Genomic DNA, 20,791 nt, shown 5'->3' on the forward strand with positions numbered 1-20,791 from the left:
GTTTTGAAAGAGAGTGGGAGGAGAAAGGGAAAGACTCCGGGGTTTTTTCAATTTTCAAAAAAAAATTTTTAATAAATTAAAATTTAATTTTTTTTAAAAATTATTCTTTTTGATTTTTTAAATAAAAATATCACATTTTAACCCAATCTTCACTATTTATGCACATGCAGATACATTTAGTTTGTGCATATGATATTGTAATTTCAAGGTACAGTTGCCCCTCTTTTTTCGTGGGGGATCCGTTCCAGACCCCCTCACTGGATTGAATAAAGGCGCAGCGCAGGCAGCCGCCCCATTCATTCCCCCTGAAGGCTGTGAGAACAGAGGGAAGACTACAATATTAATTTTGCTAGTTGTTTATGTCACAACTAACTAGCATTACTCAGTAGTATATGGGAATTACAATTTACCAGTAACATTAGCACACATCAAAAGCATTGTTAATGATCCTGTATGGGGTGAAATGGGAGGTGGTCAATGAAGGGGGAGTGACACAATGAGTGACTGCGCTGGGTGACACCACCCACTGCTTCTTAGTCCTGCTCAAAATGGAGGATGTTTAGAACTGCTGGACAGAAGGCTGAAATGGAAGGCAGCTCTTGGAAAAAGGAGTACGTGTCTGATTAACTCTCCATCCTTGGACTGCATCCACACTGCAGAAATAATCCAGCCTGACACAGGGTGACCAGCCGTCCTCCTTTTCCAGGACATGCCCAACATTCTGAAATTCTTCCTATTCAGCACCACGCAGCAAGGATGCCCTCGTCACGTGCAAAAGAGGTGAGGCACCCCTCGCACGTGAGCAGGGCATCCTTCGGGACTGGTATGTATTGGGCCTATAAAATGTTTGCTAGAGAGATGCAGAGAGAAATATTCTTATGAAAGTGTAACGTCCTATCTGCCATATACTGGAACAGAACAAATATATGATGCCTTACCTGCAATGTAATGTAATTAAAACAAACTGACATGTGAATATGTTTGTGCATATCTATGATTGCATATAACAAACAGCCTAAGTCATTAACACAGCCTGCTCATTCTTCCATATAAATATCCTGAGATTCCAGTACTTTAGAATGTTGATGTTAACTCTAACTATCTGGATTTTACCATTATTGCAAATTGGATGGCCAGTAGATGATAAAGGGGTCCCCTAAGAGAAAACATTAGCTGACAAATGACAAAGGATCCTCAATCCCTCAGAGACAGGGGTCTGGGAACCCCACCTGTTTAACAACAACATGGGATAATTAACATCAGTGAAAGGAAACCTTTTTGGCCTTGGGGTAAAATTCCACTTTGAAAGCATCTGCAGGCAGAAGACAACATGGAGCCAAAGTAAACTGAGCGGGGCCACATGTGATTCCTACCAGTTTGGACATTTTTCCAACACACACAGAAAGTAATGCTGAATTCTATGTATGTCTATGCAGGGGCAGGAAGTTAAAATATCAAAATAAAAACAAAATCAAACAAAATAGTAATCAAGTTGTTCTTTGTATCTTATGCTTGTGTCCCTGCCAAACTCTCTTACCACTGTGAAACTGCCGAAAATATAATGCCAGTAAAATGAACAAAACCCTTGCAATGTGAATAACTGGAAATTTGTCTTCTGAAAGATGGGTATATTTATTTCATTAATGCAACTTCACATTTCACAGGATATGTATGGAATATTGTAGACTATTGAATTAATACTGTAGTTTTATAATAGATATAGTCAAATATTGTGTGTACAACAAGCAATAATTTGTTACACATTAACAAAGCAATCTGCCACAGGGAACACACTCCATGAAAATATATAACATTTTTTAACTTAATTGCTAATTTTGACTTCCTACTAGTTATCACCTTCAGCAATAGACACTATGATGATTAATTATTCATTCTTTGCAAGTAGGTGCTTTGTTGCAATTTTTGCAGTATTACATTGCCAGATTTTGTAGCTGAATGAAGATCTTTGGGGCCTGTATTTTAAATACTACAGAAAAACTGTAATAATTGAAATTAAATATTTAAACAAGGACCACATATCATTGAACTGTAATTTGCACTAACTTTCCAGAACACAATTGCTTTGCTAACATATTATACCAAAGCACAATCACATAGATGTTAATAACCAGCATTTTAACTAGTTTAAGTCACATACGGAAGCACAAAAGTTATATTATGACACCACTGCTGTTTCAAAATGTACAAGTATTTTTAAAAGCACAATATAGAACTTGCTGTATTTACTTCTTTTCTCAATTGCAGTTATAGATATGCATTGTTAAACGGGATGATTTATACAAATATATTGGTATATTATTAAGGAATTTAGAAATGTAGTTTTATTTTTCCTGCTCCAAGGAATTTTGTGGTTCACTCACATGTTATGAAGGAACAGACTGTGCTAATAATCAGTATAAGAGCAGACTGCTAATAGAGTAATAAGACCAGACTTATTTGGTGAGACCCTTTTAAAAAAAGTATCTTTCACAAATTTAAAAAAGCTAAGAAGCAATATAAATAGTTGTGACAACAAGAATAAGAAAGGGAGTCTAACTAATCTAACAAAGTATTATTGAGGAGGGGAAAAAACCAAGTTTCCTTCATGGCACTAAAATACTACATTTAAATGCCATTTGTTGCAAACACACAGGATCATACCCATTTTTGAGTTTACAAAGCATTGTGCAACCAGTAATAAAATTATGCCCAATAAACATTCTATGTGACTTTGACATCTTGTTTCTATCTTAGGAAGGTGATACTTCTAAAAAAAATTAACAAAACAGTACAAAAATAGTCTGTTCCTCTGAAACCAAATTTGAAACATAGCACTTCTATATATAGGAAGCAAACAAAATTGAAATGCATGGACTATATATCTAATCACTTCTTTGCCCAAATCTTCATTTCAAAAGTGACTGCAATGTATCCTTCAGTTATGAGATTTTGCTCTATGTTTAACAAAGATTCATCTTTTTCTGGTAAGTTAGACTGGGAAAGTTCTTCAACTTGTATTGTGTTGAAAGCAAAAATAAAACTGGATTATGATTAAATCACATTTCCCACATGTGTAAAATAATATATTTGCAGTGAAACATAATATATATTACTATATGCTATTTACTTAAATGTTTCTTTCATTCCTATGTGAAATTCACCCTATCAAATATTCATAAACCTCTGGAATAGAATTTATTTCCCCCAATATTACCCTTAAACAGTCAATATTTTAATTAAACTTTGGCAGTTCTTTGGTCAATACTTATAAATACATGGATTAACAGATAACTGAATTAATTATAGGTTCTATCAGAAAGGCAAATATTTAAAATAGTATTTAAAACCTTACATAAGAAACAGAAATAATATGAATTATGTGCACTGTTCAGAGAAAGTAATACTTGTGGCTTGTATTATTTTTCATCAGTGGGAAGAACACTTAATTTTCTACTAGAGTCCTATGAATTACAATGGGATTTAAATATCTTCTCCTGCATTGTGCCTTTTCAGAGGAGGCATAATCAGATCAGTTACAGAATTAGCTTTGTGCACTACCATATATACAGACTCAGCTTTATATTTTGTACATAGTCATTTAATATTTAAGGTTCAGTGCATGTGACCAAATTATTGCACACGAAGAATTATATCAGTGCCCAATCTACTGGATACTCTTAACTTAAATACCCAGTTTAAAAGAATTTATCTTTCTGTAAAATCTTGATTTGATAAAACTTTAGGTGTCAAGGGAATGAAAGGGTTGATGGCTGATCTGGTGCTGGTGGACCTGGATGGTATAGGAGGTGCAGGCGGGGGTCTTGCTGGTAATGGATGGAAAGAATCTGAGCTTTTGTTCTGGATGTTGTAAATGACAGAGTCTGAGCTAAAGATATTTTGATCAGTGCCCAGAGACACTGGAAAAGACGTTGTTTTCAGGGAACTGGCTCTTTTTAATTCAGTGAGATTGTCTGCTGATTTTACCTTCAACATAAAATCCTCTTCTTCAAATGTTACCCATCCTTTTGGTTTTCCAGTGTTAACAGTAGAAGGTGCGCTTCGCAAATGAAAATCATCTTTAAACACATTGACAGAAAATGTGGCCTTGCCTATTTGATCACTAGAAAGCTTTGGAGGTGGGTATGTATATGCAGCAGGTCCTTCAATTGAGCAGTACGAAGTTGCTCCAGATTCTTGGATCTCTGTTCTAAATGGATTTCCAGCACTAATTGTTTCTTCAGTGAATGGGTTTGTGTTAGCAGCAAATAGATCTGAAGAACTAGACTTATGCTCTTCAGGTTTACTATATGTTGGAATAAGTGGTACTGCTGGCATGCAATTTGTGTTACTCAAAGTATTAAAACTGTCTGTTGCAGAAGGCAACTTTGTCAACTTCTTTTGGTTTAAAGGTACTGGTGATATTCGAACTGATGTCTGAATCTTGGGTGCCGAAAGCAGCTGACTAGACAGATCTTCAAAAGGATCGTTGTTTAGCGTTGTTTCAAGCTGAATTGCATGAATTCCATTTGCTTTAATCTGAAAAGTAAATACAGTGCTCAAACATGTAACTTGGCTGCTAAAGGATCTTTCTCCATTCTCACAGGATAAGCAGGGGATTTGGATTTCTGCCTTTCGTAATTTACTTTATGGTCTTGAAAGATATTCATTTCACTTCCTTTTGATACAAAACAATTTCACAACATTCACTGCCCTATTATGGAAAGAATATACACAAGTACACCCATTATTTACACATCTACTTATTAAGTGATGCCATTATAAAACCAAGGAATCCTACAACATCTTAGACTGAAAAAAATATTATAGCTTAGGTTTTTGTCACTGGTCATAATCTCACCCTCACCCTCACCATGGGCACTATATATCTTCCTGGAAACTGGATCATGTATCTGATGAAGCATATTCCAAAAAAACCCCATATTGTGATAAATATGTAACTTTTTAAGTTATCATTAGACTCTGCTGTTTTTGTGTGAACAGACTAATATAGCCACCCCCCTTTATGCAGAAATTTATGCAGACCTAATGTTTCAGACACTCTTTTAAACAGAACAGAAAGGTGCATAACTATTGATTAAAAACCATATTGGGTAAAAACATCATTTGCAGCACTAAAATACTTCATAACTAATTTAAACATAACCACATTTTCACATGCAGAAAGGGGTGATGTTGTTATGACGTGTTTATCACAATGGACGGGTTAGTAACATTCTGTTTTTAAAATTTAGGCTTCTACTTTTTAAGCAGATATATGTATTATTTGAAGAGTAATGCAGCTAAATTGTCTGATCTGTTTCTAATTAGATCAAACTATAAAACATTTCTTCTAGTGAACTTCCAGATCAATTCTAAGCATACAAGAGTGATTGATTTCATTTCAGCTAGAGCTCAACTGCAACACTATATGACATCAACCAGAGGAATGGGCAAGTTCAGTATCTGTTTCTGTCTAGTTGAGGGAAGGCTGCTCTGTATTGGACCATGCCATGGCCCTCTCCTTCCCAGCAGGATGAGGAAAAGGAGTCTTGTCCCTGTGCTTAGGCCCAACATGCACTCCATTATTAAGATAATTTTTTTACATTTTTTTAGGTTACTGTGGTTGTAACCCTATAGCACACTTATTAGCCTATAAGTGCCAGTGACCTATATCAATTTTACATCTGAGTAGATATACCTTTTCATTTGTAAATACATGGATGTTTAAAATTTAACACTTCTATATTAGATACTCCAATCCAATACTGAGCTTTTCATTCAACAACTCTGATTCCATGTATGACATCTGAAGATCCACTTGGTACTTTAGATACAATATTTGAAGTGTGCTTATCAGGAAAGGAGTGAACAGGGTTCCCACCACAACTACTCAGATTTGAAATGTTCCAATCAAATCTCTGTGCAGGCTAAAGATCCATTGTGTGAAGCACAGAGACCACTATTAAAAAAAAAAAATCAGTGTTATCACTGAGTATATTAATAAAGCTTAAATACAAAGGGAAATCACATCTCAGAAGCTGAGCAACCTTGTGTTCAATGACCCAAGGGTAATTTCTTCCTAAAACTAAACTAGATAAAGTATATTTCCCCTGCCCAAATGCCCACCTTTTTGGAACCTGAAAGTAAAGTGCTAATTCACATAAAAAGAGAATTACAAACTAACGTCACGTTTTCCAGCAATTTTATATCTGCAAAGTGGCCTGGGGCTAACCTTGTCAATCAGTGTTAGTTTCAGGAAGAAATATGAAATCTCTACAGCAACAGTTCTCAAAGTGCACGGCAGACCCTCTTATGGAGGAATAACTTTTTCCATCATGATAACTAAGTATGGCACACTGCCACCTTCACTCTCCACGGTAGCTGCTAAAAGATAAACATCCCATTTCTTGTGTTCACTGTTAGCATTAGTGACAGGAGTAATAAGAAAATGGTTGTAGGCTTTTTGTTTTTCTAGCATTCTCTCTTATGATTCTACTATAGAAGACTAGCTATAGTTAACAGATACACTTAGAGAGGAGCTTGCACAATACAGTCTGAGAACTCTTGCTCTACCAGGCTGTAACATATTAAACTAAATAAGATGCCTTAAGTTTATGATATGCTACAAAACCAAGAAGGAAACTATGATATGTCTGCCTATTTTTGTAGGCAGGTGATTTAAATGCAAGTGCAGATGTATGGCACACAACTGTTCATACATCATTTTTGCTAGGACTCATGAAGAACAAAGAATGGATGGAGATAATGTTAAGACCAGTAAAGAGTCAGGTACCTTTTACCCTGTTGGTTGATCCTGCTTGTGAGAAAGAGACAGACATCAAAGGGAAAGTATTAGGAAGAAATCAGAGACAAAATGCTTCAAAAGTGAATCAGCACTATGTTGACCCCATTATTTGAGTGTTAGTTGTTACTCTAATAACACATTCATGCTGAAACACCATACGGCACCAGTTAGACAGCATGCCAGAATAAGCATTATTTCACTTTGGCCCTGATACTGCAGCTCCTTGATGAAGTTTTGCTCATGCCCAAATTGGACTTCTTACATTTTTTATGTCTTAATTAAAAAAAAAAATCCAGGAATATTGTTTAATTAACTTTTCCATCTTTTAATAAATGTGATTTAAAATCACAGCACTCTAAATAAAGTTCCTTTACTACTCATTTTCCATAAGCAATACCCTGATTTAATTTGCTCAAGGAGTATTTTGTGATTTTAAAATACAAGATATAATCTCAGTGACCATGTGATCTCCAAAGCCTTTGACAGATGCCTTTTAAAGCCCAGCTGATCTTTAGCCAGGTTGCCATGGGAGCCAAGATAACTGAATAGCATATTCAGATATCTACATGAACTGGGTTTTTGGAGTCTATTAAAAACATAAGATTTAAACAGGCTACACTGAGCAGTGAAAGCCCAAAGTTTAATTGGGATCCACTACTGAGAGACTATATTTTAATTCATTTTGTTATTTTGTTCTATGATGGATTGTCAGTGGATGGTCTGTTGTAAGCCCTGGAAAGCACTGCTGTGTCGTTATTCAAAATAACTCTTGGACCTTCAAACAAGGCAATTTAGGAAAAGGGTATGGAGTTCTGCTGCCTCTCATTTTACCAAGAAAATTGATATTCTGTTTATTTCAAGGTATCTGATACCTTTTAAAAACAGGATTTTTGACCAAATGTATAAAATATCAGATGAAACAATACTCATTTATTTCTTCCACTATTTATAAAAATGGCAAAACGATAATAGTGACACTAACATAATACAGTTCAAATTTTTAAAATTAAATTCAGTAAAGCAGAACTCTAAAAGTGACATTTCAGAATGAATATTCAATGGGAATATTAATCAGATTCTGCAGTATTAATAGGGACTATAAAAAAGCATTTTCACATCCTGTTCACTCCTATGATATGTTCATAACATTGTAAACCACATTTGCAATGCTGTGGCTTTCAAATGTACTAACCTCTAGGAGCTCTTTCCACATAGATCTGTCTACATAGGAATCCCTGTGTGTTGCCTACAGAATCTGTGCATATTGAAGACATTCTGGGGACACATTCTAGGATACATCCAATTTGCATGGGATACTAGCTAGTGGGACTAACTGTGGCTCCATATAAACATCAAAGATTTCAACTGTATTTCCCTCCTCTCATTTCATTTGTAATCTTCTGAAAAAGGCTTAGTGCCTACAATGTGGTCTTTTCAGTATATTAGATGAAGAATGTTTTATTTTCCTCCTTGTCAGTCTTAAATCTTTTAGAGCTTTTGAAATTCATCACATTCATTTTATTTCCTACATCTTTTTTGGTTTCTTGCTGTTTTTTCTTTTTACCATTTGTGACTTCATATTTGTATTCTACTATTCCTTAAGATTTTAATTTGACCTATAAACTACCTAAAGAACCTTGGTTATTGGCTAATATGGCAATTTTCTAAATAAATAAAACACAAAAGATGGTTTGCATCTTAACAATGCATTTTGCTCCTAAGTAGCCTAACTAGCTCTGATGGCACAGTGGTTAAATGCCTGTACTGCAGCCACTCATTCACAAACCATAAGGTTGAGTTCAATACCAGCAAAAGGGCTCAAGCTCGACTCAGGCTTGCATCCTTCCGAGGTCCCTAATGAGTACCCAGATTGTTGGGGGCAATTAGCTTACACTTTGTAAACCGCTTAGGGAGTGCTTAAGTGCACTGATAAGCGGTATAGAAATGTACTTGCTATTGCTATTTAGTTTCACATCAATCTGTTTTTATAACAACAAAATAGTGTTCACCTTTAGTTATTAAATATATTACTGGTAAGAACTCTTGCAATATTACAAAATTGCTCATCATTAAGACTGCAGTCCTGTGCACACTTTGTGAAAAATCCCACAGAATGAAGTAGGACTTGCTTCTGAGTAAATATGCACAAGATTCTGCTGAAAAGCTAAGATTCATAAACATATTTACTTGTGATTAAGTCCCAATGAAATCAGTGGGAATTAAATTCCAACTAATTATGTACAGGATCAGGTCTGTACTTGTCCCAGATCACATCATCTCATACTAATTAATCGCAGAATAATCAAAGCACAGAAGAATTATTTTCCCAAATGTATGAAGTTAGGAGGAAAAAGATAATTCATTCATTAAAATAATCACATTAAATTTATAGCCTAATTCAGCTTCACTGCCTTCCTTATCCGATGGGTTATCAGATTTCCTTGGTTTCTCACAACTCTGTACTATATATTTATAAACAGGAACTGTGCTTACTGAGTTACACCAATATGTAATATTAAATAGATATGGCATACATACTTGTTTCTCTGAAGGAATGGGGTCTGAAGGCAAATTCTGAGATGACCTGCTACGTGGGGGTGGCTGCGGGGGTGCTTCCAAGTTTTGTGGAGAAGGTGTTTGAGATGGAGCTATCACGGGTATAAGAGGTTCCTGCATCTTTAGGACAGAAGACTGCTGAGAGGTGGAATGAACAGGAGATGCAGCCTGTGGTTTGAGAGGTTCAGGAAGTATAGGGGATCCTGCAAATGCAGTTAATGTATATGTTTATACAATAGTATTTTTAGTCAACATGTACAAAACATATTCTTGACCGCACAAGTTATTAGATTGGTGTACACCTTGGCACCCCACTGTGGTGGAGGGGTGGGCTTTGGAACTGTCTCCATGGGAAACAGAACCAGGGTGTAAGGGAAGGAGTCTGCCCTTGGGGCTAAGCTGGCAGTTTACTCTCTTATAAAGTCATGGATCTTGGGAGGGAGCCCCCTAGGTTTGGTCTTCCAAAGATGATTGTTCAAGATAGCAACCAATCTCTCTGGCTTGCCCCTAATGTTTCGTCCAACTGCTGGCTGGGGAGGTGTTGTAGGTTGACATCTGGACCTGCACCAGGTTTTTCACCCCTTTTTGTTTCCTTATTCCTAGGTCATACACATACAGATTGTAGGTCAATAAAATGACCCTTGTTTAACCCAATAGTATCTATCTGTGTAAAAGCTCTGGATAAGTGTCATTAAGAAATACACTTAGAACATAAGGAACAGAACTGCCATTGTATTTTTGATATTTGACAATTTCTGTAATATGTGAAGTGACCTTTAACCAAGTATCACTCTAAATTTAGAAAACTCATTTAGGTAACAAGGAATTAGTGAGCCCTTAATATCTATTGGTGTTTGGTTTCAAGACCCCCCCCCCATTGGATATCAAAATCCATAGATGCTTAAGTTCTGAGGGGTAGTAAAGTGGTGTCCCTTATATAAAACATCAAAATCAAAGATAGCTGAATCTGTGGGTACAGAATCCACAATATGGAGGGTGGAAATAATCTTTAAGAAAAATACTTTAAAGCAGTCATTGAAAAACTTCTGAGTTTTTTGTTTGTGTGTTTGTTTTTTGCAAAAATACTGTGAGTACTTGCAAGGCATTAAGGATCATTTATGAGAAATTACTAGGGCCATCTCAACTAAGGTCCAAACACACTGCAGAAATAATCCAGTTTGAGACTGCTTTAATTGCTCTGACTCAACATTAGTTTTGTGAGACATTTATCCTCCTCTGAAAGAGAGCTCTGGTGTCACAATAAACTACAATTCCCAGGATTCCCTAGAACTGGGTCAAAGACAGTTAAAACAATCTCAAGATGGATTATCTCTGCAGTGTATTTTGGAATTATGTGCACAGTACCATTATAAATTGAGGTTGTTCAGTAATCCAGTTCATTATGATTATTTCTTGATATACTTTCGCAAGATTTTGACAAATATGCACACTCCCTTTCAGGATTTTAAACCTGAAAACCTGAGACTCTAAATGTGGCTACAGAATTTCTACAACATTTTCTTCATAACAGATCTATGTTTGATACACTTGTTGTAATTGTGTGATTGATACTTTGTTCTCACCTGTTTCAAAGATGATGTAAGAAACAGTTCCCCAGTGCTCATTATATTTATACACCTAAATTCGATTGCATCAGTGGAACATACATAGGTTTCCATTAGCTCTACAAATGTACGTTCTTTGAGATTAATAATTGGCTTTGGGCCATTATTAAGGAGGGAAAGGAGACACAATTTTCAGAACAAATTATGCAAAACTAAGAATGCTATGGCTTATCTATTAAACTATGAAGTGGCTACAGTAAAACAAAAGACACCACCAACTTTACCTCTTGGCAGTTCTGCTGGTTTCGGTTGGAGTTCAGGTGTGTGTCTTCCCATGGGAGGATGTACATGACTTAAGGGTGCACTTATGACTCCAGCTCGGGGAGGAATGGTCTGAAATGCATCAAACACAGTGGTTCTACAATTACTTGTTAATTAATATTAAGTTCTGTACAGTTTTTTTTAAAAAAAAATCTAAATATTAGTACAATGAACATTGTATCTTTCTATTTAAGATGTACAATTTTGCCATGGCAAACATTTCTCAAGGTGTTACCATTGTTGAACAGTTTGCAGTGTGAAACATTTATTAAATATGTTTACCATGAAAAGTGGATTTTGTTTTGATGTCAAAAGATGCACGTTGTTTCCAGGATACTAAAATAGAAACTTTATCCAATACTCACAAGGAGATAAATCTAAACACAGCACAATGACTTGAAACTGCTAAATCAAAACAGTAGGAATAACATGCAAGATACATCAGACAGCTCCACTGTGAGGGGGCACTTATGACAATGATATCAAGGATTCAGACTGAAAAGGAACATTGGGTCTTACCTGTGATATGTTCATTTTCAGCAATGTAGGTGGGAATATCCTATAACATGGGTTGATTCCATCTCTTGCTCCAAAACAGGCAGAAAAAACAGACTTGAATGAGTCGCCACCAGAGGGAGCAACCCCCACCATCCCTCAGTCAATATTATAGCCGAGGATAGAAAACAAACTCAGACAGCATTCAATGCAAATATAAGTATAATAAATAGAAACTATCATAAAGTCAAACTAAAAATAACTAACTAACAACCACCCTTGCGGAGCCAAGGGAAACAGCCTCCTCAGTTCTGGGTGGGGAGGATATTCCCACCTATATCGCTGAAAATGAACATATCACAGGTAAGACCCAATGTTCCTTTTTCCAGCGATGGAGGTGGAAATATCCTATAACATGGGACTTACCAAAGCTCCCCAACCAATGGGTGGGTGAACTGAGGCTTATCACTTATGTGAGAACCACAAGATGTATCTTCCAAAGGAAGCCTCTTTTTTGATTAAAGGCAACTCAACAGTGGTGGCATGTAAACGTGGAAGATGAAGGCCATGTCATGTCCTACATTTATCTTAGATGGATGTGATTATTGTTAGTGCAGAGGAAGTGGCTGCACTGTAAATGGGGTGATCAACAACTGATCACGACAGAGATGTCTCAATCTTCTTGTAGCATGTTAAAATGCATCCAAGACAAGCCACAATTTTATCAACGCCTTGTTTTGATTGTGACAAAAAGATGTTGAAATCATTTCTTGAACCAAGTTATTAGAAATGTTAGTTTTGTCATCAGTGATCTTGATTGGGTCAGTCCTTTGGTTCACATGAACCCTTAATGTTAACTTGTCAACTTGAATCAGAATTGAGCTGTTAGTAGCTGTGGTTGAAAACAAACACTACTGGTTGTAGCTCAAGCCAGTTTATATTGTGGAGTAGAGATTGTTGATCTTATTTTTTTATGTATTTTGTTGGGAGTAACAAAATGATTACTGTTGCCCTAAGCTGTCATCAACCATTACTTGGAACTCCAGCAGGGACCAAATCAAACAATCATTCTCAGTTGGTGGCAACAACCACCATTCAAAGGGGTTTGAACTTATTTGGTATATGTCAGAACAGGTGATTAAAGGAGGAGAAAAGGAAAAACACAGCCTACTCGGAGCGAGGTAGGAAAAAGACTGAGGGATGGTGGGGGTTGCTCCCTCTGGTGGCGACTCCTTCAAATCTGTTTTTTCCTGCCTGTTTCGGAGCAAGATATGGAATCAACCCACGTTATAGGATGTTTCCACCTCCATCGCTGGAAAAGAGCTATATACAGGTTTCCCCCCCCCCCCCCAAACGTACAACATGCATGACCTCAAAGAATTTGGATAGGTCACAATAATAAAAATCACAAAGCTGAGTAATACTATTCCTCATGAGGTTTTCCCCAGCATTTTCAGGTTGAGCCTAAGTGCTCAAAGACAGCACTCAAAATTTATTTTTGAAAGATGCCTAGGCTTAGAATTTGGAAATTCTCAATAGAGCAAGTTCCACAATAGGTCTGGCACACACCCTCTGTCTGACCAAAGTACATGTGAGATGGAGCCACACCTAGCTGTCATATTAAAATTAGACATGCACACAAACACACTACATGCATGAATGGAGCCAATTCCCCTTTAATAGTTTGGCATGCAATGTCTAACTGAACCCATTGTATGGTTGGCTTAATTAAGAGAGCATTACCAAATAGAAAGATACAAGGAGGCAGTCTCCACCTCAACCTTCCCCAGCCATGTTTGCAATTTAGTAACAAACAGCTCAGTCAACATGTCATGCGGTCTAAAAAGCTAAAAGCTGTAGTCATAGAGTTGTAGTCCATATCTTGAGACATCAAAGTGAGGAAGGTTGTTCAATATTATCTTGGGTTTTGGGATTTGCAGCAGTGGTCTGAGTGTTGGACTAGGACACCGGAAGACCAGGGTTCAAGTTCCAGCTCAGCCACAAAAAACCCACTGGGTGACCTTGAGCAAATCTCTCTCAGCCTCAGAGGATGGCAATGACAAACCCCTCTGAAGAAATGTGCCAAGAAAACCTTATGATCCGTTTGCCTTAGGGTCATTGTAAGTCGGAAATGACTTGAAGGCACACAATAACAACAACAACAACAACAACAAAAAGTTTATTAAAAGTATAGTGTCTAGATCAAGAGAAGTAATAGTGCCACTCTATTCTGCTTTGGTCTGGCTCCACTTGAAATATTGTGTCCAGTTCTAGGCACCACAATTCAAAAAGAACATTGAGAAACTGGAGCATGTCCAAAGGAGGGCGACTAAAATGGTGAAGAGTCTGGAAACCATGCCCTATGAGGAATGACTTAGGGAGCTGGGGATATTTAGCCTTAAGAAGCGAAAGTTAAGAGGCGATATGATAGCCCTGTTTAAATATTTGAAGGGATGTCATATTGAGGAGGGAACAAGCTTGTTTTCTGTTGCTCCAGAGAACAGGACCCAGAACAATGGCTGCAAGCTCCAGGAAAAGAGATTCCACCTCAACATTAGGAGGAACTTCCTGACAGTAAGGGCTGTTCGACAGTGTAACACTTTTCCTCGGAGTGTAGTGGAGTCCTTGGAGGTCTTTAAACAGAGGCTGGTCATCTCTCAGGGATGCTTTGATTGTGATTTCCTGCATGGCAATGGGTTGGAATGGATGGCCCTTGTGGTCTCTTCCAGCTCTATGATTCTATGATTCTATAACTAACACCCTGAATAGTGCTCATGAAGAGAACAGGAGGTAGTGTGACTTTGAAACACTCTTTAAAGGTAATCACATTCACATTCTGGGATATTCATTTTAGAAGGCAATCACAAAAGAATGGGCTAAATGTGTTTAAACAGGTGTTTGAAAAGGTTTCCAAGTTGTATGTTAGTATACAATGTACCTATAAACAAAAACTATAGTAACACTGACTAATTAGTAAACAATAAAAAATAAATCTACAGTTTTAGTGCTAGAAATTCAATTTAAAAATGAAACAGATCATCGAAGTCTTAGGGGCGAAACAGTAGGAAAAACATACATGAGACAACTCCAAAGGGACAGCTTGAAGCCACCCCTGAGAAAGCTGGACTGGGGCTGCGGCAACTGCACGCCGTAGCCCCAATCGACCTTTTTGCCAGCCCAAAAAGAAGCAGGAAAATGCTGCTCCTTTTTGAACCAGCCAAAATCTGACTTTTCCTGCCCTTCTGTGGCTTTATAGTGCTCCTGCGGTGTGTGGCATGTACACGCCACACCGCTGGAGTGCCCTGAAGTTGGCTGCCATGCGGGCATCTTGAAGGTGAATACGCCACACTCCTTTTCATGCTGGTCTGTACTGGCCCTAATGTTACCTTTCTCTAACTCAGTTTCCTCCAAATGTATCCAACAACATAGTGTACCAACCCCAACTAACATATCAAGTGTTGGCTGAGATAAATCATTCAGCATATCTGGTTGGCACCAAAAAGTCTATTTAGGAGAGAAGAAGTAGAACTAAGGACATAATGATCAGCATTGGCAAGTCTGAAGAATTACTGCAAAATATTGCACAACTGAATTTTTCTTGTGGTGTAGAACTTTAGAGGAAACTGACCAAAATTATTTAAGATAAATGATACAAAATTTGAATGCCTACCGGTCTACAGGTACTGTATCCAGATGTTCCTGTGGTTGTTACTCCAGCCAGAGGTGGTGAGTGACTCTGAACTGCACAAAAAGCAGCAAGTTGTTATATTAGAATGCATTTCAGTGTAATTTACTTTAGTAATTATTAAATTTGAATATATAGTACCTATGTCTCTTCTTTGTGGCCCAGGGCTTTTCTGAACTTTGACATATGAACAAGAATAAGAAAAAATAATTTTGTACTATTGGTCATGAAAATTTACATATTGATGATTAAAGTATAGAATGTTGCAAACAACCTAATCTTGACAGTTTACAAGATGACCAATTTGACATTTCACTTCTTATTCTCAAGGAAGCCAATATACTTTCATTTGAAAATGGATGTCACAAGTTTGTTGTGGATGTCCTTACCATATCATTCCTTCAATAAAAACATGTTTTTCTCTCATAGCTTTTTTATAATTATTTTTTCTTTTTAAAAAAAATAATTGTATTAATAATAATATAACATACTTAAAATAGCATTTAAAAATCTTATACATAGTATTACATATACAATATTTTTAAATCAAATTAATTATCTATTCTTAATTAACTTATCTAAATCTTATTCATATTAAACCATTTAATATTAACTAAACCATTTTTTTTAAAAAACCCACAAAAATTATTGATATCTTCATTCTTATCTCTTTTTTTCAACATACAGTGGACATTTGTTATACACTGAGGTTTGATTCCAATATCCCCCGTGGATAAGAAAATCCGTGTATGCTCAAGTCAGATTTAAATATAATGACATAACAAAATGGTGTTCCTTATAAAAAATGGAAAATCAAGGTTTGATATTTAATAATAATAATATGTTTTATTTATATACCACTATTCCAAAGATCATAGCGGTGAACAGCAAGTAAGCTAATTAGCAAGTAAGCTAATTTGCCCCCAACAGTCTGGGTTCTCATTTTAGCGACCTCAGAAGGATGCAAGCCTGAGTCGAGCTTGGGCCCTTTTGCTGGTCTTGAACTCGCAACCTTCTGGTTTCGAGTGAATGGCTGCAGTACAGGCATTTAACCACTGCGCCACCAGGGCTCCATTTGAAATTTATACTTTTTTTGAACATTTTCAAACCATGGATGCTTGAATCCGTGTATAAAAAATCCATGTATAAGAAGGGCCGACTGCATACTATTCATAATTGCATTCAAGTGTAATACAAATAATATATCACTAATTAACTTATCTCTCCCCATAACCAAGTGTAACCCATCACCAGAGCTTAATATATTCATTTTGTTCTATCCTCTAAATTGTAGCTCTTCCTGCGGAGGTAAATAACCTTCCTCTTTTACTAAAACCTTTTGTATAATTACCTTCCATATTGCTTCAAAATCATTCCTCTTCATTATTCAATTTTTTACCTTAATTTCACATGTTAACCTATCATTAATTGTCATTTGCCATACTTCTATATACCAATCTTGTATTTGCAGTTTTCCCTGAACTTTTAATTTTTTTTTTTTGCTATAATTAGTCTTATTGCTGTTAATAAATGTGTAATTAAATTCTTCATAGCCCGGGTGAAGTTGATCTTATCATATATAGACAATAATGCTATCTTTGGGCATATTTCTAACTCAATTTCTGTTATCTCTTTTTATCTCTTTAAATACTAATTGTCAAAATTTCTTTACAGATCTACAGCCCCACCACATATGAATATAAGTACCAATTTCTTGACAACCCCTCCAACATAGAATCATAGAGCTGGAAGAGACCACAACGGCCATCCAGTCCAACCCCCTACCATGCAGGAAATCGCAATCAAAGTATCCCCGACAGATTGCCATCCAGCCTCTGTTTAAAGACCTCTAAGGAAGGAGACTCCACTACACTCCGAGAAAGAGTGTTCCACTGTCAAACATCTCTTACTGTCAGGAAGCTCTCCTAACGCTGAGGTGAAATCTCTTTTCCTGGAGCTTGCATCCATTGTTCCAGATCCTGTTCTCTGGAGCAGCAGTAAACAAGCTTGCTCCCTCCTCAATATTACATTCCTTCAAATATTTAAACAGGGCTATCACATCACCTCTTAACCTTCGCTTCTTAAGGCTAAACATCCCCATGGCATGGTTTCCAGACCATTCACCATTTTAGTCACCCTCCTTTGGACATGCTCAATTTCTCCACATCCTTTTTGAGTTGTGGTGCCCAGAACTGGAAACAATATTCCAGGTGGGGCCTGACCAGAGCAGAATAGAGTGGCACTATTACTTCCCTTAATCTAAACACTATACTTTTATTGATGCAGCCTAAAATTGCATTGGCTTTTTTAGCTGCCACATCACATTGTTGACTCATGTTCAACATGTGGTCTACTTGAACTCATAGATCCCTTTCACATGTAGTTTCATTCAGCCAGGTGTCTCCCATCCTATATCTGTGCATTTCAATTTTCTGCCCTAAGTGCAGTACCTTACATTTCTCCCTGTTGAAGTTCATTTTGTTAGCTTTGGCTCAACTTTCTAGTCTATTAAGGTCATTTTGAATTCTGATCCTGTCCTCTGGGGTGTTAGCTATTCCTCTTAGCTTGGTGTCATCTGCAAATTTGATAAGTAAGCCCTCAATTCTGTCATCCAAGTCATTGATAAAGATGTTGAATAGCACTGGGCCCAGGACAGATATCCTTGAATAACTCTTATTTATATGGTTTAACCTTACTAGTGTTAAATACCACCTACAAATTAATGTATAGTAATTCTCCTTTATCTGTATAATTTGTTTAAATGGTGTTGATTCCAATTTTTCTCCATTCTTGAATGTTTAACATTTGTGCTAAATCATTCTCCCATATTGTCCTAAGATATTCTTCTTTCTCTTTATGTTTTGTTAACAATTTATATATTTCTCTTGTAATACCTTTCAAAATTTCATTTTCCTCCAGTTTGCCTAATTATTTGTTCAAATTTAGTATATTCTTTAAATTCTTTAATTTTCCTATTCCAATTTTTTTGTCCATTTTTCCAACTGAATACAATTAAACCAGGTTCTTATTGCACTTTGCAATTTCTCCTTTATTTTTCCTTTATCCATTTATCTTCATTCCTTTTTTAATCTATATACCTCCTGCTTCCTTAACTCTTTCCCCAATTCCTCCTTTAAATTTATTGGAAATTTTTCTATCATTGCTACTGGGGATAGTGGTGAGATAGCAGGCAATTTTTCTTTGTCCTCCCCCCCTTCCCCAAATCTCTAATATACTCATTAAAAGGGGATTTTCTATTTCTTTCATGGTAAAGTCCCTAAAAATTTTTTCTAATTTCCCCCCTCTATTTCTATTGTTTCAATCTCTAATCAATCTAATTCCCTTTTCTCTGTAATTCCATCTATAATGTATCTCAATCGATTTGTGTTATAATACCACTTTAAATTTAGGAGACTCAGACCTCTATCTTTTTGGGATTTGTATGAGTATATTTTATTAATCCTCACTTTTTTTATTCCTATTACAAAAAATATTCACTATTGTTTGCCAATTTTCAATTTCTGCTTCTGATATCTGTATTGGTAACATCCTAAGTAAAAAAAATCTTTTAGGTAAAATTTTTATTTTTACTAATGCAATTCTGCCAAACCACGATTAATTTAATATTTTTATAATGTTCTATTTTCTATTTAATTACTATTCTTAATTTAATATAATTGTGTTCCTCCAATTTTTGTAAAAAAAATTGTAATTTTTTCTCCCTAAATCTAATTGTATCTTTTAAGATCTAACTCTATATCCTTTAGGAAATCCTGTTCTGTTTTAGTATAATTCAACAGCATTAACTGCAATCTATTCCAGTTTAGCTCCAATCTATTTCAGCTTTAAAATTCACTAGAAGAATGCAAAGACAGAGTATACAAGACTGATAAACATACAGAATTTTAAAATCTAGTTAGACATTACGAAAAATGATTACCTTCTTCTCTCCTAGGTACAACAGGACTGGGAGGAGTACCAAGACCTTATCAGAGAAAAGCAGAAAAGCAGTATGTATTGTACAGGCAATGTAGATTATAGAGAAAAGACAGAATGTTTTTAAAATCCTTGCTGAATATTTTGTTTTGAATAAAGTGATCAAATTGATTTGTTATTGTCATGTGAAATCAAATCAGCAAGCTTACAATTTATTACATTTTAGTGACAGAATCAATTTCATGAATGAGAAAAGATGTAGGATTAAAATTACAGCTGTTTGATTAAGATCTTCCTGCAATGTAAAACTTTTGTCATGCCTACTAATGTGCGCATACAAGTACCACATAAAATGTAAGTCACAGAAGATACCCTGGACTGTGATTTAGTAATATTAACACTATTCAGAGAATAAGACCTACAGAAATTATTTTCTGATAGCCTGTAATCAATATCTCAGTGAAAGCCTTGCAAAGTCACTTTTAAAATTCGCTAAGCAGCTGATACATATCGTCATGCAAACCAAATCCAGTTTTAAGTCCTTGTCTTAAGAAGCAATATGGCTTAGATCCAAAAGTAGTCTAAAAGGAAAGGCAAGATGTGCTTCAACTCTGCTCACAGGATTCAAGCTAGATAGCCTGTCTGTATGTGAGCACATCCATGCACTTACAAAAAATACATTCCCTTTATTCCCAAATAATATACAGTTGGCTCTCTTCTTTTGCAAGCTTGCCATCTGTGGATTGGAACATCTGCAAATGGCCCTGCCCTGATCTCCTCAATGGTAGCATGTGCATGCAGCTGTGCCAAAGTGGTTGTGCATGTGCCATTCTGCCATTAGGAACAAAGGGACTTGAGGAGATTTTGCCATCCATGGGGGGAGGGAAGAGTCTGCAATGGAACCCCCACAGATAAGAACAGTTGACTGTATAATATATAATCACTGATTTGAATAACTTTTTAAAGCAGAAAAGTAGGCGTTTCAAATAACAAAAGCAAACAAGCTGTCCCCTCCTAAGATGCAAATACAAGGACAAGAGATCTTCAAGGATCTCTTGTCAATTACTGTGTAATTCCCATGTTGTAATAGATATTGGGAAGACGTTGGTAGAATGTTAAGGGAAATTTCTTTTTCTCAAATAGAGACTTACCCTCTTCTAAACAAACTACTCAAGAGTTTAAGCTCCAGAGGCTTATGTAAGTAAGTAAAACAGATTTACAGTATTCACATTACCTTGGGCCTTCTACATTTGCTGAGTTTAGGGGCACAGGACCCCACATGAAAGTGGGAAAACTGCAAATAAAAAAACACTATTTTTTTAATCAGAGGGAGCATCTCTCTAAGAATCTCTAGGTCGTCCAGCACAACTCTATGGCCAACTTCTGGCAGAGTCACACTGGAGGACATAGAAATTCCTAGACAGAACA

The 20,791-nt window shown here is 36.3% G+C and overlaps 1 protein-coding gene across 1 annotated transcript in view; it reads right to left on the reverse strand.

The window, feature by feature from the left end:
- Positions 1-1,616: 1,616 nt before the first annotated feature.
- Positions 1,617-20,791, reverse strand: part of SYNJ1 (synaptojanin 1) — a 60,998-nt gene continuing 41,823 nt past the window's right edge. Inside the window, 6 exon segments of the mRNA XM_042456364.1 lie at positions 1,617-4,536; positions 9,344-9,564; positions 11,211-11,319; positions 15,413-15,483; positions 15,569-15,604; positions 19,368-19,412. Coding sequence (XP_042312298.1) covers positions 3,706-4,536; positions 9,344-9,564; positions 11,211-11,319; positions 15,413-15,483; positions 15,569-15,604; positions 19,368-19,412 — 1,313 coding nt within the window. The 3' untranslated portion in view covers positions 1,617-3,705.

This window comes from Sceloporus undulatus, chromosome 3, assembly GCF_019175285.1.
Source record: "Sceloporus undulatus isolate JIND9_A2432 ecotype Alabama chromosome 3, SceUnd_v1.1, whole genome shotgun sequence".
Taxonomy (NCBI): Eukaryota; Metazoa; Chordata; class Lepidosauria; order Squamata; family Phrynosomatidae; genus Sceloporus; species Sceloporus undulatus.